The sequence below is a fragment of the Oncorhynchus nerka genome, linkage group LG24 (assembly GCF_034236695.1).
Source record: "Oncorhynchus nerka isolate Pitt River linkage group LG24, Oner_Uvic_2.0, whole genome shotgun sequence".
In the NCBI taxonomy this organism is placed as follows: Eukaryota; Metazoa; Chordata; class Actinopteri; order Salmoniformes; family Salmonidae; genus Oncorhynchus; species Oncorhynchus nerka.
The window spans coordinates 43839908-43863032 of NC_088419.1; the positions used below are offsets into that span (position 1 = coordinate 43839908).

Here is a 23125-nt window from a genome sequence, read left to right on the forward strand (position 1 = left end):
GATTAAACTGTGTACGGGGAAGCAGGAGGGTGTTGTTCTCTCCACCTCAGCAGGTTAGCTGTTGTTAGTGGACCCCCTGGGAAACCTATCAGCCAACACAGTCAGGGTGCTGAGAGGCACACAGACATACAGACACCCACTAGGCTAGTGTTAGTGTGACTGTTCTACAGGGGTCGAGGGGCTGTGGGAGGTCCCATTGTAATTTTCTCCATATTAAACCTGGATGGGGCTGGGAACACACACACACACTCACACCAGTGGTGGCCGGTGCCATTTAAGATGAAGGAGGACACATTTTGTTTTTTCTATTACAGCATATTGGATGACTGTTATTCATATTCAATTCCCCAAGCTCAATGTAACATCGATAGGTTTAGGCTACTACATGATACTCTAATTTCCCCTATACCCATAAGGAGGTTGTTACAACCTAGCCTACAAATTACCGTTTATAATGTAGGTACACAGGTCAAGAGACAAATTGGAGTAATCAAGGTGACAGACTGTGACACATTCAATACCGCCTTGCACACTCTTGCCTGCATCTAGCTGATCTTGGTTGTAATCATTAGTCCAAACAGTATCAAAACGTTGTGTTTTGTGACTTTAACGAGTTTCTCTTGGACAAATTCAGGTAGGTCCATCCCTGTTTCTTTCCGTTTGCTTCAGTTTAAAAAAGTTTTGCAACAGAATCGGCGGAATGAATACACCCCTGATCACCTGCACACACAGTTCACTTACATAGCAGCCATGTACAGAATCATCACTTTGCTCGTTGTATATTTCCATTTTGTATCGAAGCGCTCTCCTCTCACATTTTTCCTTCGCTTGTGGACTTCAGTACACAACACAACAGCTGTTTGTGACCAGGTTTAAAAACCTCTTCAAGCTAAAGCTAAATAAAATGAACACATTTTTGTCATCATATTAGCTAAAGTGTTAGTAAACCCACTATCCAATCCATGTGTACAATCACACAGTATAGTGTACAGTCGTGGCCAAAAGTTATGAGAATGACAGAAGTATTAATTCTGCTGCCTCAGTTTGTATGATGGCAATTTGCATATACTCCAGAGTGTTATGATGAGTGATCAGATGAATTGCAATTAATTGCAAAGTCTTTCTTTGCCATGCAAATGAACTGTATCCCCCAAAAACATTTCCACCGCATTTCAGCCCTACCACAAAATGACCAGCTGCCATCATGTCAGTGATTCTCTCGTTAACAAAGGTGTGAGTGTTGACGAGGACAAGGCTGGAGATCACTCTGTCATGCTGGTTGAGTTCAAATAATAGGGTGGTGCTTGGAATCATTGTTCTTCCTCTGTCAACCATGGTTACCTGGAAGGAAACACGTGCCGTCATCATTGCTTTGCACAAAAAGGGCTTCACAGGCAAGGATATTGCTGCCAGTAAGATTGCACCTAAATCAACCATTTATCGGATGATCAAGAATTTCAAGAAGAGCGGTTCAATTGTTGTGAATAAGGCTTCAGGGCACCCAAGAAAGTCCAGCAAGCGCCAGGACCGTCTCCTAAAGTTGATTCAGATGCGAGATCGGGGCACCACCAGTACAGAGCTTGCTCAGGAATGGCAGCAGGCAGGTGTGAGTGCATCTGCACGCACAGTGAGGCGAAGACTTTTGGAGGATGGCCTGGTGTCAAGAAGGTCAGCAAAGAAGCCACTTCTCTCCAGGAAAAACATCAGGGACAGACTGATATTCTACAAAAGGTACAGGGATTGGACTGCTGAGGACTGGGGTAAAGTCATTTTCTCTGATGAATCCCCTTTCCGATTGTTTGGGGCATCCAGAAAAAGCTTGTCCGGAGAAGACCAGGTGAGCGCTACCATCAGTCCTGTGTCATGCCGACAGTAAAGCATCCTGAGACCATTCATGTGTGGGTTTGCTTCTCAGCCAAGGGAGTGGGCTCACTCACAATTTTTCCTAAGAACACAGCGATGAATAAAAAATGGTACCAACACATCCTCTGAGAGCAACTTCTCCCAACCATCCAGGAACAGTTTGGTGATGAACAATACCTTTTCCAGCATGATGGAGCACCTTGCCATAAGGCAAAAGTGATAACTAAGTGGCTCGGGGAACAAAACATCGATATTTTGGGTCCATGGCCAGGAATCTCCCCAGACCTTAATCCCATTGAGAATGTGTGGTCAATCCTCAAGAGGTGGGTGGACAAACAAAATCCCACATATTATGACAAACTCCAAGCATTGATTATGCAAGAATGGGCTGCCATCAGTCAGGATGTGGCCCAGAAGTTAATTGACAGCATGCCAGGGCGGATTGCAGAGGTCTTGAAAAAGAAGGGTCAACACTGAAAATATTGACTCTTTACATCAACTTCTCGTAATTGTCAATAAAAGCCTTTGACACTTGTGAAATGCTTGTAATCATACTTCAGTAATCCATAGTAACATCTGACAAAAATATCTAAAGACACTGAAACAGCAAACTTTGTGAAAATGAATATGTGTGTCATTCTCATAACTTTTGGCCACGACTGAACAGCTAGCAGTTACACCAGCGGGCCCGGTGACAACACATTAATGAATCCGAAAGCTTATCTTGACATGGAAGAGATGCAGTGTTGGATAGCCTCAGCCTGCTAGTTATCATAAATAGCATTCCTGTCTGTTTGAGTCAGGTTGCTGAGTAGGCTAAATTACCTGCATTAGCTAAGTAATTGAAAGGTAAACTGAGAAGAAAAAAAATTAAATGAAATATAGCTAGCACTCTCTCTTTCTTTCTCTCTGCTGCTTCTCCATAATTTTTGAAGAAATTAATTTGTTCAAAACTTTTCAACTATTGTGTCTCTCTCTTTGAGTCAACTTCTCAGCACACTTTATTCACTGCAGTGGTAGCTAGTTATAGCTTATGTTTTCAGTGCTTGATTCATTCTCTGATACTTTGATTTGATGGACAAAATGTTAGTTCATACTGCAAGAGCTCTGATAAGTTGGAGGATGTCCTCTGGAGGTTGACATAATTATTGTTTATGTCAGTGGAAGGAGGTGAGAACCATCAGCCTCCTAGGTTTTGTATTGAATTAAAACTATTTTTATTTATGAACCCCTTTTTACATCAGCAGATGTCACAAAGTGCTATACAGAAACCCAGCCTAAAACCCCAAACAGCAAGAAATGTAGATGAAGAAGCACGGTAGCTAGGAAAAACTCCTTAGAAAGGCAGGAACCTAGGAAGAATCCAGGCTTTGAGGGGTGGCCAGTCCTCTTCTGACTGTGCCAGATGGAGATTATAAGAGTGCATGGCCATTAAGGCCAGATTGTTCTTTAAGACGTTCATAGATAACCAGCAGGGTTTAATAATAATCACAGTGGTTGTATGGGGTGCAACAGATTAGTACCTAAGAGTAAGGAGTAAAAGTCAGTTGGCTTTTCATAACCAAGCATTCAGAGGTCGAGACAGCATGTGTGGTAGAAAGGAGTCGAAAACAGCAGGTCTGGGACAAGGTAACACGTCCGGTGAACAGGTCAGGGTTCCATAGCTATAGGCAGAACAGTTGAAACTGGAGCATCAAACGACCAGGTGGACTGGGGAAAGCCAGGAATCATCAGGCCAGGTAGTCCTGAGGCATGCCCCCCCCCCCCCCCCCCACGTACATGTACAGATTACCTCAACTAGCCTTTACCCCCTCACACTGACTCGGTACCGGTGCCCCCTGTATATATTCTTTCCCAAGATGGCATAGCAGTTCAGACGTCTTTTGTCCTCGTCTTGTCGTGTCCCGTGTGTATATATATATATATTTACAACTTTTTTCACATACCTTTTTTATGTATTTTTTTATTTTCCATAAACTCATCTTCAAAACACTCTCCTGCAACCCGTCTCACCAATTTATATTTATAAAAAAAAAGTATTATTTACCTCAAATCTGTAATCCTCCATAGAAGCTAGCCCAGAAGCTAATCCAGAAGCTAGCCAGAAGCTAATCAGAAGCTAATCAGAAGCTAGTTAGCTTCTTTACTGGCTAATCGTTAGTATTCAGCTAACCACGGTTTGTGGTCATCAGCTATCCTTTAGCTCGAAAATCTATCGCCAGTTTTGTACGGCGCGGCTCGGAACGGAACATACCGGTCCTATTTTTCTCTCCATGTCCCTGGATTTCAACCGCTAACTCTGGACATTCATACCTGGATCTCGCAACTAGCTAGCTGCTATCCGTGTGACTATCGGCTTTCGTCGACTCCGGAGCAAACATCAATTATTCCGGAGCTAGCCAGCTGAAGAGTTCCATCAATCACTCCTGGGCTACAATCACCTATCCGGACCCGTTTTACTGCCAACGCGGTGCCCCACCGGGCCTTCACAACTGGACTACCGACGTTATCTACCCGAAGGAGTTACCCGGCTGGCTCCTCCGTCGCTACGTTACCTGAACGCCCATCTGCGGTCCGCTAACCGTTAGCTGTCTTATCGGCTGCTATCTGAATAGACCTAACGGACAATTTATTTATTTATTTTTATTATTATTTATTTTTTCTTGGGCCTCTATAACTATATCTATTGTTTTTTTGTTGTTGTGTGATTTGGATTAATCCCCTCCACACGGAACCCCACTAATCTACCGACGGAACGCACGAGGTGGCTAATAACAGACCTCCATCCTATGCTAGCTTGCTACCGATGGCCTGGCTAGCTGTCTAAATCGCCGTGACACCAACCAACCTCTCTACTCACTGGACCCTTTTGATCACTCGACTAAGCATGCCTCTCCTTAATGTCAATATGCCTTGTCCATTGCTATTCTGGTTAGTGTTTATTGGCTTATTTCACTGTAGAGCCTCTAGTCCTGCTCACTATACCTTATCCAACCTATTAGTTCCACCACCCACACATGCAATGACATCTCCTGGTTTCAATGATGTTTCTAGAGACAATATCTCTCTCTTCATCACTCAATACCTAGGTTTACCTCCACTGTATTCACATCCTACCATACCTTTGTCTGTACATTATACCTTGAAGCTATTTTATCGCCCCCAGAAACCTCCTTTTACTCTCTGTTCTAGACGACCAATTCTTATTGCTTTTAGCCGTACCCTTATCCTACTCCTCCTCTGTTCCTCTGGCGATGTAGAGGTGAATTCAGGCCCTGCAGTGCCTAGCTCCACTCCTATTCCCCAGGCGCTCTCTTTTGATGACTTCTGTAACCGTAATAGCCTTGGTTTCATGCATGTTAACATTAGAAGCCTCCTCCTTTGTTCTATTCACTGCTTTAGCACACTCTGCCAACCCGGATGTTCTAGCTGTGTCTGAATCCTGGCTTAGGAAGACCACCAAAAATTCAGAAATTTTAATTCCAAACTACAACATTTTCAGACAAGATAGAACTGCCAAAGGGGGCGGTGTTGCAATCTACTGCAAAGATAGCCTGCAGAGTTCTGTCCTACTATCCAGGTCTGTACCCAAACAATTTGAACTTCTATTTTTAAAAATCCACCTCTCTAAAAACAAGTCTCTCACCGTTGCCGCCTGCTATAGACTACCCTCTGCCCCCAGCTGTGCTCTGGACACCATATGTGAACTGATTGCCCCCCATCTATCTTCAGAGCTCGTGCTGCTAGGCGACCTAAACTGGAACATGCTTAACACCCCAGCCATCCTACAATCTAAGCTTGATGCCCTCAATCTCACACAAATTATCAATGAACCTACCAGGTACCTCCCCAAAGCCTTAAACACGGGCACCCTCATAGATATCATCCTAACCAACTTGCCCTCTAAATACACCTTTGCTGTCTTCAACCAAGATCTCAGCGATCACTGCCTCATTGCCTGCATCTGTAATGGTTCAGCGGTCAAACGACCTCCACTCATCACTGTTAAACGCTCCCTGAAACACTTCAGCGAGCAGGCCTTTCTAATCGACCTGGCCGGGGTATCCTGGAAGGATATTGATCTCATCCCATCAGTAGAGGATGCCTGGATATTTAAAAAAAAAAGCCTTCCTAACCATCTTAAATAAACATGCCCCATTCAAGAAATGTAGAACCAGGAACAGATATAGCCCTTGGTTCTCCCCAGACCTGACTGCCCTTAACCAACACAAAAACATCCTATGGCGTTCTGCATTAGCATCGAACAGCCCCCGTGATATGCAGCTGTTCAGGGAAGCTAGACACCATTATACACAAGCAGTTAGAAAAGCCAAGGCTAGGTTTTTCAAGCAGAAATTTGCTTCCTGCAACACTAACTCAAAAAAGTTCTGGGACACTGTAAAGTCCATGGAGAATAAGAACACCTCCCAGCTGCCCACTGCACTGAAGATAGGAAAAACTGTCACCACTGATAAATCCACCATAATTGAGAATTTCAATAAGCATTTTTCTACGGCTGGCCATGCTTTCCACCTGGCTACTCCTACCCTGGTCAACAGCACTGCACCCCCCACAGCAACTCGCCCAAGCCTTCCCCATTTCTCCTTCTCCCAAATCCGTTCAGCTGATGTTCTGAAAGAGCTGCAAAATCTGGACCCCTACAAATCAGCCGGGCTAGACAATCTGGACCCTTTCTTTCTAAAATGATCTGCCGAAATTGTTGTCACCCCTATTACTAGCCTGTTCAACCTCTCTTTAGTGTCGTCTGAGATTCCCAAAGATTGGAAAGCAGCTGCGGTCATCCCCCTCTTCAAAGGGGGACACACTCTTGACCCAAACTGCTACAGACCTATATCTATCCTACCATGCCTTTCTAAGGTCTTCGAAAGCCAAGTCAACAAACAGATTACCGACCATTTCGAATCTCACCATACCTTCTCTGCTATGCAATCTGGTTTCAGAGCTGGTCATGGGTGCACCTCAGCCACGCTCAAGGTCCTAAACGATATCTTAACCGCCATCGATAAGAAACAATACTGTGCAGCCATATTCATTGACCTGGCCAAGGCTTTCGACTCTGTCAATCACCACATCCTCATCAGCAGACTCGACAGCCTTGGTTTCTCAAATGATTGCCTCGCCTGGTTCACCAACTACTTCTCTGATAGAGTTCAGTGTGTCAAATTGGAGGGTCTGCTGTCCGGACCTCTGGCAGTCTCTATGGGGGTGCCACAGGGTTCAATTCTTGGACCAACTCTCTTCTCTGTATACATCAATGAGGTCGCTCTTGCTGCTGGTGAGTCTCTGATCCACCTCTACGCAGACGACACCATTCTGTATACTTCTGGCTCTTCTTTGGACACTGTGTTAACAACCCTCCAGGCAAGCTTCAATGCCATACAACTCTCCTTCCGTGGCCTCCAATTGCTCTTAAATACAAGTAAAACTAAATGCATGCTCTTCAACCGATCGCTACCTGCACCTGCCCGCCTGTCCAACATCACTACTCTGGACGGCTCTGACTTAGAATACGTGGACAACTACAAATACTTAGGTGTCTGGTTAGACTGTAAACTCTCCTTCCAGACCCATATCAAACATCTCCAATCCAAAGTATAATCTAGAATTGGCTTCCTATTTAGCAACAAAGCGGTGGAATACAGAAGATAGCCCTATTTGATAAAAGACCAAGTCCATATTATGGCAAGAGCAGCTCAAATCCGCAAAGAGAAATGACAGCCCATCATTACTTTAAGACATGAAGGTCAGTCAATGTGGAAAATTTCATGAACTTTGAAGTTTCTTCAAGTGCCTTTGCAAAAACCATCAAGCGCTATGATGAAACTGGCTGACGGTCTCATGAGGACCGTCACAGGAAAGGAAGAGTTACCTCTGCTGCAGAGGACAAGATCATTAGAGTTACCAGCCTCAGAAATTGAAGCCCAAATAAATGCTTCACAGAGTTCAAGTAACACACACATCTCAACATCAACTGTTCAGAGAAGAATGTGTGAATTAGGCCTTCATGGGCGAGTTGCTGCAAAGAAACCACCTCTAAAGGACACCAATAAGAAGAGAAGACTCGCTTGAGTCAAGAAACACGAGCAATGGACATTAGACCGGTGTAAATCTGTCCTTTGGTCTGATAATTCCAAATTTTGTAAGATGCAGAGTAGGTGAAAGGATGATCTCCACGTGTGGTGCCCACTGTGAAGCATGGAGGAGTGATGGTGCTGGGGTGCTTTGCTGGTGACACTTTATGTGATTTATTTCAAATTCAAGGCACATTTAACCAGCATGGCTACCACAGCATTCTGCAGCGATATGACATCCCATCTGGTTTTTCAACAATACAATGACCGAACACACCTCCAGGCTGTGTAAGGGCTGTTTGACCAAGTAGAAGAGTGATTGAGTGCTGAATCAGATGACCAGGCCTCCACAATCACCCGACCTCAACCCAATTGAGATGGTTTGGGATGAGTTGGACCGCAGAGTGAAGGAAACGCAGCCAACAAGTGCTCAGCATATGTGGGAACTCCAAGACTGTTGGAAAAGCATTCCAGGTTGAGAGAATGCCAAGAGTGCAAAGTTGTCATCAAGGCGAAGGGTGGCTACTTTGAAGAATATAAAATACAATATATTTTGATTTGTTTAATACCCTTTTGGTTACTACATGATTCAATATTTATTTTTTTCATAGTTTTGATGTCTTCACTATTATTCTGCAATGTAGAAAGGAGTGCAATTAATGAAAAACCCTTGAATGAGTAGGTGTGTCCAAACTTTTGACTGGTACTGTAGGCCGATTGTTTATTAAAAACATTTTCAGGGTCAAGGTTTGGCTTTTTCTATCGGCTTTATTATTGCCACTTTTAGTGAGTTGTATACATATCCAGAGGATAGGGAGCCATTTGTTATTCTCAACATTGGTGGGCCAAGCACAGGAAGTCGCTTTTTCAGTAGTTGTTTCTGATCATTGATTTGTTTCTTGACTATGACTGCCTTGGAAGTGAGGGATCTAACATTAAGTAGCCCTTTTTTGAGATGTGAGATATCACAATCTTTTTCAATAATGACAGGAATGGAGGATGTTTTTATTCCAGTGAGATTGCTAAAGCGAACACTGCCATGTTTAGTTTTGCCCAACCTAGATCAAGGCACAGACACGGTCTCAATGGGGATAACTGAGCTGACTACTATGCTAGTGGCAGACTCCACTAAGCTGGCAGGCTGGCTAACAGCCTGCTGCCTGGCCTGCACCCTATCTCATTCTGGAGCTAGAGGAGTTAGAGCCCTGTCTATGTTGAGAGATAAGATGAGAGCACCCCGCCAGCTTGATGGTGTCCGTCACTCCTCAACAGGCCAGGTTTGGTCCTGTGGGTGATTCCCAGAAAGGGGGCCAATTATCTACAAAATATATATTTTGGGAAGGGCAGAAAACTGTTTCAACCAGCGATTGAGTTGAGACTCTGCTGTAGAGGTCATCACTCACCCTAACTGGGAATGGGCCAGAGACAATTACTCAATGGCGAAACAGCATTGAAGTCAATGTACCCAGAGGAGGGTGGAAAATAGCTGTCCTCCGGCTACACCATGGTGCTACCCTAGAGGGTGTTTTTGAGACGTTCATTGAAAAGTCTGTTTTAATCAAATCAAAGTTTATTTGTCACGTGCTCCGAATACAACAGGTACAACCTTACAGTGAAATGCTTAATTACAGGCTCTAACCAACAGTGCAAAAAAAGGTATTAGGTGAACAATAGGTAAGTAAAAAAAAAAAAACATTTTTTTTTTTAAAACAACAGTGGAAAAAAAACAGTAGTGAGGCTATATACAGTAGTGAGGCTATAACAGTAGCAAGGCTATATATAGGCACCGGTTAGTCGGGCGTATTGAGTTAGTATGTAGATATGGTTAAAGTGCATATATGATGAACAGAGAGTAGCAGTAGCGTAAAAGACGTTGGTGGCGGGACACAATGCAGATAGCCCGGTTAGCCAATGTGCGGGGGCACTGGTTGGTCGGGACAATTGAGGTAGTATGTACCTGAATGTATAGTTAAAGTGACTGCATTTATGATAAACAAAGAGTAGCAGCAGTGTAAAATGGGGGTTGAGGGGGGGGGGCACACACAATGCATATAGTCCGGGTAGTCATTTGATTACCTGTTCAGGAGTCTTATGGTTTGGGGGTAAAAACTGTTGAGAAGCCTTTTTGTCCTAGACTTGGCACTCCGGTTCCACTTGCCATGCGGTAGTAGAGAGAACAGTCTATGACTGGGGTGGCTGGGGTCCTTGACAATTTTTAGAGCCTTCCTCTGACACCGCCTGGTGTAGAGGTCCTGGATGGCAGGCAGCTTAGTCCGTACTCACTACCCTCTGTAGTGCATTGCGGTGGGAGGCCGAGCAATTGCCGTATCAGGCAGTGATGCAACCAGTCAGAATTATCTTGATGTTGCAGCTGTAAAACCTTTTGAGGATCTCAGGACCCATGCGAAATCTTTTTAGTTTCCTGAGGGGGAATAGGCTTTGTCGTGCCCTCTTCACGACTGTCTTTGTGTGTTTGGACCATTCTAGTTTGTTGTTGATGTGGACAACAAGGTACTTGAAGCTCTCAACCTGCTCCACTACAGCCCTGTCGATGAGAATGGGGGCCTGCTCGGTCCTCCTTTTTCTGTAGTCCGCAATCAACTCCTTAGTCTTACATTTAACATTTACATTTAAGTCATTTAGCAGACGCTCTTATCCAGAGCGACTTACAAATTGGTGCATTCACCTTATGACCTCCAGTGGAACAGTAGTGCATCTAAATCTTTTTGAGAGGGATTACTTTATCCTATCCTAGGTATTCCTTAAAGAGGTGGGGTTTCAGGTGTCTCCGGAAGGTGGTGATTGACTCCGCTGTCCTGGCGTCGTGAGGGAGTTTGTTCCACCATTGGGGGGCCAGAGCAGCGAACAGTTTTGACTGGGCTGAGCGGGAACTGTACTTCCTCAGTGGTAGGGAGGCGAGCAGGCCAGAGGTGGATGAACGCAGTGCCCTTGTTTGGGTGTAGGGCCTGATCAGAGCCTGGAGGTACTGAGGTGTCACAGCTCCGTAGGCAAGCACCATGGTCTTGAGCGGATGCGAGCTTCAACTGGAAGCCAGTGGAGGGAGCGGAGGAGCGGGGTGACGTGAGAGAACTTGGGAAGGTTGAACACCAGACGGGCTGCGGCGTTCTGGATGAGTTGTAGGGGGTTTAATGGCACAGGCAGGGAGCCCAGCCAACAGCGAGTTGCAGTAATCCAGACGGGAGATGACAAGTGCCTGGATTAGGACCTGCGCCGCTTCCTGTGTGAGGCAGGGTCGTACTCTGCGGATGTTGTAGAGCATGAACCTACAGGAACGGGCCACCGCCTTGATGTTAGTTGAGAACGACAGGGTGTTGTCCAGGATCACGCCAAGGTTCTTAGCGCTCTGGAGGAGGACACAATGGAGTTGTCAACCGTGATGGCGAGATCATGGAACGGGCAGTCCTTCCCCGGGAGGAAGAGCAGTTCCGTCTTGCCGAGGTTCAGCTTGAGGTGGTGATCCGTCATCCACACGGATATGTCTGCCAGACATGCAGAGATGCGATTCGCCACCTGGTCATCAGAAGGGGAAAGGAGAAGATTAATTGTGTGTCGTCTGCATAGCAATGATAGGAGAGACCATGTGAGGTTATGACAGAGCCAAGTGACTTGGTGTATAGCGAGAATAGGAGAGGGCCTAGAACAGAGCCCTGGGGGACACCAGTGGTGAGAGCACGTGGTGTGGAGACGGATTCTCGCCACGCCACCTGGTAGGAGCGACCTGTCAGGTAGGACGCAATCCAAGCGTGGGCCGCGCCGGAGATGCCCAACTCGGAGAGGGTGGAGAGGAGGATCTGATGGTTCACAGTATCGAAGGCAGCCGATAGGTCTAGAAGGATGAGAGCAGAGGAGAGAGTTAGCTTTAGCAGTGCGGAGCGCCTCCGTGATACAGAGAAGAGCAGTCTCAGTTGAATGACTAGTCTTGAAACCTGACTGATTTGGATCAAGAAGGTCATTCTGAGAGAGATAGCGGGAGAGCTGGCCAAGGACGGCACGTTCAAGAGTTTTGGAGAGAAAAGAAAGAAGGGATACTGGTCTGTAGTTGTTGACATCGGAGGGATCGAGTGTAGGTTTTTTCAGAAGGGGTGCAACTCTCGCTCTCTTGAAGACGGAAGGGACGTAGCCAGCGGTCAGGGATGAGTTGATGAGCGAGGTGAGGTAAGGGAGGAGGTCTCCGGAAATGGTCTGGAGAAGAGAGGAGGGGATAGGGTCAAGCGGGCAGGTTGTAGGGCGGCCGGCCGTCACAAGACGCGAGATTTCATCTGAGAGAGAGGGGAGAAAGAGGTCAGAGCACAGGGTAGGGCAGTGTGAGCAGAACCAGCGGTGTCGTTTGACTTAGCAAACGAGGATCGGATGTCGTCGACCTTCTTTTCAAAATGGTTGACGAAGTCATCTGCAGAGAGGGAGGAGGGGGGGGGAGGGGGAGGAGGATTCAGGAGGGAGGAGAAGGTTGCAAAGAGCTTCCTAGGGTTAGAGGCAGATGCTTGGAATTTAGAGTGGTAGAAAGTGGCTTTAGCAGCAGAGAGAGAAGAGGAAAATGTAGAGAGGAGGGAGTGAAAGGATGTCAGGTCCGCAGGGAGGCGAGTTTTCCTCCATTTCCGCTCGGCTGCCCGGAGCCCTGTTCTTGCCTTTGTCTTCTTGGGCACAGGGACTATGGTGAGCTGCTTGAAACGTGTTGGTATTACAGACTCAATCAGGGACATGTTGAAAATGTCAGTGAAGACACCTGCCAGTTGGTCAGCACATACCCGGAGCACACGTCCTGGTAATCCGTCTGGCTCCGCAGCCTTGTGTATGTTGACCTATTTAAAGGTCTTACTCAAGTTGGCTGTGGACAGCGTGATCACACAGTCGTCCGGAACAGCTGATGCTCTCATGCATGTCTCAGTGTGTCTTGCCTCGAAGCGAGCATGGAAGGGATTTAACTTGTGTGGTAGGCTCGTGTCACTGGGCAGCTCGCGGCTGTGCTTCACTTTTGTAGTCTGTAATAGTTTGCAAGCCCTGCCACATAAGACGAGCGTCGGAGCTGGTCTAGTACGATTCAATCTTAGCCCTGTATTGACGCTTTGTCTGTTTGATGGTTCGTTGGAGGGCATAGCAGGATTTCTTATAAGTTTCCGGGTTAGATTCCCACACCTTGAAATCTGCAGCTCTACCCTTTAGCTCAGTGCGATTGTTGCCTGTAATCCATGGCTTCTGGTTGGGGTATGTACGTGCGGTCACTGTGTGGACGACGTCCTCGGTGCACTTATTGATAAAGCCAGAGACTGATGTGGTGTACTCCTCAATGCCATCGGAAGAATCCCGGAACATGTCACAGTCTGTGATAGCAAAACAGTCCTGTAGTTTAGCATCTGCTTCACCTGACCAGTTTTTTATAGACCAAGTCACTGGTTGTCATTTTGCTTGTAAGCAGGAATCAGGAGGATAGAATTGTGGTCGGATTTACCAAATGGAGGGTGAGGGAGAGCTTTGTACACGTAAAGGTGATCCAGAATTATTTTCCCTCTGGTTGCACATTTAACATCTTGATAGAAATGAGGTAGAACTGATTTAAGTTTCCCTGCATTAAAGTCTCCGGCCACTAGGAGCTCTGCCTATGGGTGAGTGGTTTCCTGTTTGCTGATTTCCTTATACAGCTGACTGATTGTGATCTTATTGCACAGACCCCCCCCCCATCTTGTCGGTGCAGCGCATATCCCGCTAGCTGAATATCCATGTCATCATTCAGCCACGATTCGATGAAACACAAGATATTACAGTTTTTGATGTCCCATTGGTAGGATGTTCGTGATCGTACCTCGTCTAATTTATTGTCCAATGATTGCACGTTGGCGAGTAATATTGATCCTGCGAATCCTTGCGAGGCACCCCGCTCTGTGTCCTCTGTTCCTCTTGCAATAACTGGGATGTTGGCCTTGTCGGGTGTTTGGAGTATGTCCTGTTGAAGACAAAATCTTTGTCTGATCCGAGGTGAGTGATCGCTGTCCTGATATCCAGAAGGTATTTTTTGCCGTAAGATAATCAGTTATTTGGTTTAATAAAAAATTAGCTATTTGTATTTTTCTGAAATTAACTGAGTCGGATGGTCCACCCCCTCCTCCTCTAAGGAACCTCCACTGACACACACACACATAAACACACACACATTGCCAGCAGCTAACATGACTATTTAAACTCCAGCCACAACTTCACAGGCACTCCAGAGCAGGCAGCTGTCAATGAGTCATCGTAAGAATAAGCATAATGACAACCCTCTGCAAACATTTCGCTACACCCGCAATAACATCTGCTAAACGTGTGTGTGTGTGTGTCAAATAAAATTTGATTTGATTTGATCGTTCAGTTATCCTAATTTAAAAAGGCTTGTTTTGGAATCACTGGCAGGAAATCTTTCAATAAAGCCTGAAATGAATGGATATGGAACATGCCTGGAGCTAAATGAACGCCACTCATAACAACACTCATCTGTTTTGACATATATTAAGAATCATGGTGACTAATCGACAGGACTGAAATCATATACCAGACACAAATAACATTTTAAATAGTTAAGTGCTTTATTTAGAGCACCAACCTTCTATTTTCATTTTTTTGCCCAGCACTAACACATCTCATTCTATTAATCTAACACTTGGTTAGTTGTTTGTAAGTTATGTAACCATTACATATCCAGTCATGTGGGATCATTGATAAACAACTGGGTAGATAGTTTTACAGCGTGATGTGTCCAATCTCTCAGGTCCCAGTACCTGGGCAAGGTTTGGGACTTCCTGAAGGACACCGTTCCCAAATTCCAGTATGTGGAGGAGAGCTCGGAGGAGAAGCCCCTGACCAGGGAAACCTCCGGAGTGAGGGAGTCCAGACTCAACGAGTGCAAGGGCGAGTCTCCCACAGCAACCAGAACCCCGGAGAAAAGCAAAGGTGCTGCTCTGTCTGTCTCTCTCTCCCTCTGTCTGTCTGTCTGTCCCACTAAACCTGACACGGGTAGCAATTTACACACGCACTGATTAAACTGCTTTAATTAAGAGAGTCAATTAAATCATTGATTAGATTAGGATCACGTGTGTGTGTGGGCTGTTTTATCTAATGGAGTGTTTGAGTTAATCAACGGATTGACTGAACTGTCTGTGGAAGAAAGTATACCACTGCCTTTTCTGTCTTCTTACTCACTCCTGTATTTATGTTTTCCTACTGACTTGTTATGTTGCTGTCAGATTCAGCCAAGAAGAAAGGGAAAGATGTGGATAAAGACAGAAAGTCATCTCAGCCCACTGCTGTCCAGCCCAACACTACCAATCAGCCCACTACAGACAGTACGTTACACACAGAATTTTTTTTTTTATATATATTTTTTCTGCTTATCACATCCTTCTTTCGATGCCAAACCCACCACTGGTGTGCATGGCCAAAGAGCTCTATTTTCATGTCATCCAACAAATGTAAACACCTAGAGTATGCTTAACGGCATTTGCACTTGGATTTGAACTGCTGCTGTGGTCAGATGACATGAAAATAGAAACAGTGGTGAGTTTGGCGTCGAAGGAAGGATATGAAACAGTAAAGAACTCCATACCTACTTTAAAATATGGTGGTGAATATTTGATGTTTTGGGTCTATCTTGTTTCCACTGTTCCTGGGGCCCTTGTTAAGGTCATCGGCATTATGAACTTTACCCAGACATTTTAGCCAAAAACCTGGTTTGCCAACGTGGCCGCAACTGGATCTTCCAGCAAGACGATAGACAAGGACAGTAACACACATTTAAAATAAAATGATATACAAACAATACAACAACAAAACATGTGTGTAAGTGTGCTTGTTTGTGTACCCTCACAGTTGTTGACACTCAAACAAGTGCTCTGTAGATAGCCAAAATGAATATATAAATGCACCCTTATTTTCCCATCCATTCTCGCTAGAGGTCGACTGATTATGATTTTTCAACGCCGATACCGATTATTGGAGGACCAAAAAAGCCGATACCGATTTAATCGGCCGATGTATTTATTTATTTATTTGTAATAATGACAATTACAACAATACTGAATGAACACTTATTTTAACTTAATATAATACATTAATACATTCAATTTAGCCTCAAGTAAATAATGAAACATGTTCAATTTGGTTTAAATAATGCAAAAACAAAGTGTTGGAGAAGAAAGTAAAAGTGCAATATGTGCTATGTAAGAAAGCTAATGTTTAAGTTCCTTGCTCAGAACATGAGAACATATGAAAGCTGGTGGTTCCTTTTAACATGAGTCTTCGATATTCCCAGGTAAGAAGTTTTAGGTTGTAGTTATTATAGGACTTTTTCCCTCTGTACCATTTGTATATCATGAACCTTTGACTATTGGATGTTCTTATAGTCACTTTAGTATTGCCAGTGTAACAGTATAGCTTCCGTCCCTCTCCTCGCTCTTCCCTGGACTCGAACCCAGAACACAACGACAACAGCCACCCTCGAAGCAGCGTTACTCATGCAGAGCAAGGGAAACAATCACTGCAAGGCTCAGAGCGAGTGACGTTTGAAACGCTATTAGCGCGCGCTAACTAGCTAGCCATTTCGCTTCGGTTACACCAACCTCATCTCGGGAGTTGATAGGCTTGAAGTCGTAAACAGCGCAATGCTTGACGCACAACGAAGAGCTGCTGGCAAAACGCACAAAAGTGCTGTTTGAATTAATGTTTACGCGCCTGCTTCTGCCTACCACCACTCAGTCAGATACTTAGATACTTGTATGCTTGTATGCTCAGTCTGATTATATGCAACGCAGGACATGCTAGATAATATCTAGTAATATCATCAACCATGTGTAGTTAACTAGGTAACACGGTCTCCATCGATAAATCCATGATTATCGAAAACTTCAATAAGCATTTCTCAACGGCTGGCCATGCCTTCCGCCTGGCTACTCCAACCTCGGCCAACAGCTCCGCCCCCGCAGCTCCTCGCCCAAGCCTCTCCAGGTTCTCCTTTACCCAAATCCAGATAGCAGATGTTCTGAAAGAGCTGCAAAACCTGGACCCGTACAAATCAGCTGGGCTTGACAATCTGGACCCTCTATTTCTGAAACTATCCGCCGCCATTGTCGCAACCCCTATTACCAGCCTGTTCAACCTCTCTTTCATATCGTCTGAGATCCCCAAGGATTGGAAAGCTGCCGCAGTCATCCCCCTCTTCAAAGGGGGAGACACCCTGGACCCAAACTGTTATAGACCTATATCCATCCTGCCCTGCATATCTAAGGTCTTCGAAAGCCAAGTCAACAAACAGGTCACTGACCATCTCGAATCCCACCGTACCTTCTCCGCTGTGCAATCTGGTTTCCGAGCCGGTCACGGGTGCACCTCAGCCACACTCAAGGTACTAAACGATATCATAACCGCCATGGATAAAAGACAGTACTGTGCAGCCGTCTTCATCGACCTTGCCAAGGCTTTCGACTCTGTCAATCACCATATTCTTATCGGCAGACTCAGTAGCCTCGGTTTTTCGGATGACTGCCTTGCCTGGTTCACCAATTACTTTGCAGACAGAGTTCAGTGTGTCAAATCGGAGGGCATGCTGTCCGGTCCTCTGGCAGTCTCTATGGGGGTGCCACAGGGTTCAATTCTCGGGCCGACTCTTTTCTCTGTATATATCAATGATGTTGCTCTTGCTGCGGGCGATTCCCTGATCCACCTCTACGCAGACGACACCATTCTATATACTTTCGGCCCGTCATTGGACACTGTGCTATCTAACCTCCAAACGAGCTTCAAATGCCATACAGCACTCCTTCCGTGGCCTCCAACTGCTCTTAAACGCTAGTAAAACCAAATGCATGCTTTTCAACCGATCGCTGCCTGCACCCGCATGCCCGACTAGCATCACCACCCTGGATGGTTCCGACCTTGAATATGTGGACATCTATAAGTACCTAGGTGTCTGGCTAGACTGCAAACTCTCCTTCCAGACTCATATCAAACATCTCCAATCGAAAATCAAATCAAGAGTCGGCTTTCTATTCCGCAACAAAGCCTCCTTCACTCACGCCGCCAAGCTTACCCTAGTAAAACTGACTATCCTACCGATCCTCGACTTCGGCGATGTCATCTACAAAACGGCTTCCAACACTCTACTCAGCAAACTGGATGCAGTCTATCACAGTGCCATCCGTGTTGTCACTAAAGCACCTTATACCACCCACCACTGCGACTTGTATGCTCTAGTCGGCTGGCCCTCGCTACATATTCGTCGCCAGACCCACTGGCTCCAGGTCATCTACAGGTCCATGCTAGGTAAAGCTCCGCCTTATCTCAGTTCACTGGTCACGATGGCAACACCCATCCGTAGCACGCGCTCCAGCAGGTGTATCTCACTGATCATCCCTAAAGCCAACACCTCATTTGGCCGCCTTTCGTTCCAGTACTCTGCTGCCTGTGACTGGAACGAACTGCAAAAATCGCTGAAGTTGGAGAATTTTATCTCCCTCACCAACTTCAAACATCAGCTATCTGAGCAGCTAACCGATCGCTGCAGCTGTACATAGTCTATTGGTAAATAGCCCACCCATTTTCACCTACCTCATTCCCATACTGTTTTTATACTGTTTTTATTTATTTACTTTTCTGCTCTTTTGCACACCAATATCTCTACCTGTACATGACCATCTGATCATTTATCACTCCAGTGTTAATCTGCAAAATTGTAATTATTCGCCTACCTCCTCATGCCTTTTGCACACATTGTATATAGACTCCCCCTTTTTTTCTACTGTGTTATTGACTTGTTAATTGTTTACTCCATGTGTAACTCTGTGTTGTCTGTTCACACTGCTATGCTTTATCTTGGCCAGGTCGCAGTTGCAAATGAGAACTTGTTCTCAACTAGCCTACCTGGTTAAATAAAGGTGAAATAAATAAAATAAATAAAAACTATGCGTTGGACTAGTTAACTGTAAGTTTGCAAGAATGGATCCCCCGAGCTGACAAGGTGAAAATCTGTCGTTCTGCCCCTGAACGAGGCAGGTAACCCACCGTTCCTAGGCCGTCATTGAACATAAGAATGTGTCCTTAACTGACTTGCCTAGTTAAATAAAGGTATAAAAATAATTAAATAAAATAAAAATCGGCAAATTGGCGCTCAAAAATACCGATTTCCGATTGTTATGAAAACTTGAAATCGACCCTAATTAATAAGCCATTCCGATTAATCGGTCGACCTCTAATTCTCGTGTACGCACGCATACACACACTTTTTCAAACTCCCTCTTTAAAAAATGTATCTCGCCCATTCCCTCTCTCTCTCAATGATAATTAACATGTGGGAGATTAACATGCAGTGATTTGGCACCAATCCCTAAATCTTCTGTGCCTGAGGTACACACACCACACACACTAAACATTGTATTTATATCATAGATAAGTTTGCCTTGCATTTTCATTTAGATTCGGTTGTATTATTAACCTTGCATAGATTCAGCACGACTAATTCCTTCTCCATGAATGGAGAGTTTCTATATCATTCCCTCACAGATCCAGTAATTACTCAAATAGATTTTCCATGTCTCCTGGCCTACACGCTCATCATGTGATGCATAGTGAGATTGTCAGTGGAAGGGTCAAATGGTGCCTCAGATAGCAAGGCATCTCCTTTCTCTGCACCACACAATGACTTCTGTCTCCAAGACATTTACATTACATTTTACATTTAAGTCATTTAGCAGACGCTCTTATCCAGAGCGACTTACAAATTGGTGCATTCACCTTATGACATCCAGTGGAACAGTAGTGCATCTAAATCTTTTAAGGGGGGTGAGAGGGATTACTTTATCCTATCCTAGGTATTCCTTAAAGAGGTGGGGTTTCAGGTGTCTCCGGAAGGTGGTGATTGACTCCGCTGTCCTGGCGTCGTGAGGGAGTTTGTTCCACCATTGGGGGGCCAGAGCAGCGAACAGTTTTGACTGGGCTGAGCGGGAACTGTACTTCCTCAGTGGTAGGGAGGCGAGCAGGCCAGAGGTGGATGAACGCAGTGCCCTTGTTTGGGTGTAGGGCTTGATCAGAGCCTGGAGGTACTGAGGTGCCGTTCCCCTCACAGCTCCGTAGGCAAGCACCATGGTCTTGTAGCGGATGCGAGCTTCAACTGGAAGCCAGTGGAGAGAGCGGAGGAGCAGGGTGACGTGAGAGAACTTGGGAAGGTTGAACACCAGACGGGCTGCGGCGTTCTGGATGAGTTGTAGGGGTTTAATGGCACAGACAGGGAGCCCAGCCAACAGCGAGTTGCAGTAATCCAGACGGGAGATGACAAGTGCCTGGATTAGGACCTGCGCCGCTTCCTGTGTGAGGCAGGGTCGTACTCTGCGGATGTTGTAGAGCATGAACCTACAGGAACGGGCCACCGCCTTGATGTTAGTTGAGAACGACAGGGTGTTGTCCAGGATCACGCCAAGGTTCTTAGCGCTCTGGGAGGAGGACACAATGGAGTTGTCAACCGTGATGGCGAGATCATGGAACGGGCAGTCCTTCCCCGGGAGGAAGAGCAGCTCCGTCTTGCCGAGGTTCAGCTTGAGGTGGTGATCCGTCATCCACACTGATATGTCTGCCAGACATGCAGAGATGCGATTCGCCACCTGGTCATCAGAAGGGGAAAGGAGAAGATTAATTGTGTGTCGTCTGCATAGCAATGATAGGAGAGACCATGTGAGGTTATGACAGAGCCAAGTGACTTGGTGTATAGCGAGAATAGGAGAGGGCCTAGAACAGAGCCCTGGGGACACCAGTGGTGAGAGCGCGTGGTGTGGAGACGGATTCTCGCCACGCCACCTGGTAGGAGCGACCTGTCAGGTAGGACGCAATCCAAGCGTGGGCCGCGCCGGAGATGCCCAACTCGGAGAGGGTGGAGAGGAGGATCTGATGGTTCACAGTATCGAAGGCAGCCGATAGGTCTAGAAGGATGAGAGCAGAGGAGAGAGAGTTAGCTTTAGCAGTGCGGAGCGCCTCCGTGATACAGAGAAGAGCAGTCTCAGTTGAATGACTAGTCTTGAAACCTGACTGATATGGATCAAGAAGGTCATTCTGAGAGAGATAGCGGGAGAGCTGGCCAAGGACGGCACGTTCAAGAGTTTTGGAGAGAAAAGAAAGAAGGGATACTGGTCTGTAGTTGTTGACATCGGAGGGATCGAGTGTAGGTTTTTTTCAGAAGGGGTGCAACTCTCGCTCTCTTGAAGACGGAAGGGATGTAGCCAGTGGTCAGGGATGAGTTGATGAGCGAGGTGAGGTAAGGGAGAAGGTCTCCGGAAATGGTCTGGAGAAGAGAGGAGGGGATAGGGTCAAGACCTCCGATGGTGGTTAATGCCCCATAATCGCTGTGAAAGTGACTTTGAATTCAAGAATCTCTGTCAAGATTCTCAGGATCTTTTTACTTATTTAAACTTTTTTTTAAAACCTTTTTATTTTCTTCTCTGTGACGCCTCATTATAGGAGCCATGTCCTCAGCTGACCCATGAAATGTGAAATGTCATGAAGCTAATTGTACATGCCATTTCACAATTTCTCTCTCTCTCTCTCTACACAGTATATATCTCTCTCTCTCACAAGCTCCCTCTCACACTCTCTGTCTCTCACTCCCACTTTCCACCCTCCCATTGTTGGTGTCATGCCCCTCTATTGGACGTGTTAATGAAAAGCATGGCCCCTGAGCACTCTGTGTGTGTGTGTGTGTGTGTGTGTGTGTGTGTGTCCTGCCCTGGTCAGGTATTTCACCCCCTCCTGCTCCAGAGATGGTGGTGTGTGCCAGCTACCAGCCACTACACCTCCTGGAGAAGAAGACCTCTGTACTGGGACAGATGGTACGGTCCAACATTCTTCATAGAAATACCATAAGCACTACCAACTATCCAGCTGTGGTGATAAGTACATTTCTCGTTGTAAATTAGCCTAGGTCAGTTTAAATATTCTACACTTTAAAGCAAATCGAGGCACTGACTACATCTGAAACAAGCTTAACGCTTATTTACAAAATGTGCACTGAAACTGATCTCTTTCCATGTAACTTACAACCTGTAAAAACCTATACGAATGTGCCCAGGCCTCAGAACCAGCGGGGGGACGGAGGAGATGAAACGTGCCAATGTAGTCTTCAGTTCTGAGGCCATGTTCTTCCCAATATGGATCGTTAGACTTACCACTCATCTTCCATAATTTGTACACCATTATAATTCCAAGATTCATCCCAGGTTTCTTAACTCTATATACTGTAGAACCCCCCCCCCCTAAACCACAGACCCATTCTCAATCCTAACGTTAGCCATTAGGACCATGAAGAAGATCTGACCCTGTATCAGTGCTTAGCAGCTACAGTCTTTCTATCTCCTGTGGTGTTCCAGGCGGATTCGTCGGAGCGGCTGAGGCACTACGGTCTGTCTCGCCTCTACAGCCATCCAGTCCTGGTGACCCGTACCCGCGCCTGCCCTCTGGTGGTGCCCCCTAAACCACCCGCCGTGCCCCGCTGGAAACTCATCCGACCCCGCAAGGAGACCACAATTACAGACGAGCCCCGGGGTGAGAGAGAGAGAGGGAGGGGTGAAAGTTGGTTAGGATGGAGGATAAAGGGTGACGCAGGGGAGGGGGGGAGGAAGTGCTGCGCAACGGTGGGGTGAGGGGGTGAGATGGGGCTGAGGGTGGACATGTTGGGAGAGGAGGAAGAAGGAGATTTAGTTGAGGTTGTCAGTACACTGTGATGAAAATAATTTAAATCTTAGAAAACTATAAACAGTAGAAAAATAAAAAGTTGTACATCACAACACGTGTCGTTTCTCTGCACAGAGCCTGCGGTGGTGAAATCAGAGCAGTTCATCGAGATATCCAGCCCCTTCCTCAACTACAGGCTGTTGACCATGCCTGCTGAGATGTATGTACTGTACCATACACATTGGATTTATTCTGAATGGACAAATTGAAGCAGTCAGTGGAGTCTAACCAGACCCGTGTGCATGTGTGTGTGCAGCATAACCCATAGAGTGAGAGCATCTTGGCTCGGCTCTTTAGCAATGTGGGATGCCTCAGGCACAGACAGTTGCCGGACATAGTTATCTGTATGTCTCAGATACAGTGCCTTTTAAAAAGTATTCACACCCCTTGACTTTTTCCACATGTTGTTGTGTTAC

General features: G+C 45.9%; 1 protein-coding gene across 1 annotated transcript in view; it reads left to right on the forward strand.

Annotated features, from left to right (window-relative positions):
- adgb (androglobin) overlaps positions 1-23125 on the forward strand; it is a 110800-nt gene that overhangs the window by 18631 nt on the left and 69044 nt on the right. Inside the window, exons 8-12 of the mRNA XM_029631913.2 lie at positions 14716-14897; positions 15191-15289; positions 21714-21808; positions 22346-22520; positions 22785-22869. Of these exons, the coding sequence (XP_029487773.1) occupies positions 14716-14897; positions 15191-15289; positions 21714-21808; positions 22346-22520; positions 22785-22869 (636 nt within the window). The remainder of the gene's footprint in view (positions 1-14715; positions 14898-15190; positions 15290-21713; positions 21809-22345; positions 22521-22784; positions 22870-23125) is intronic.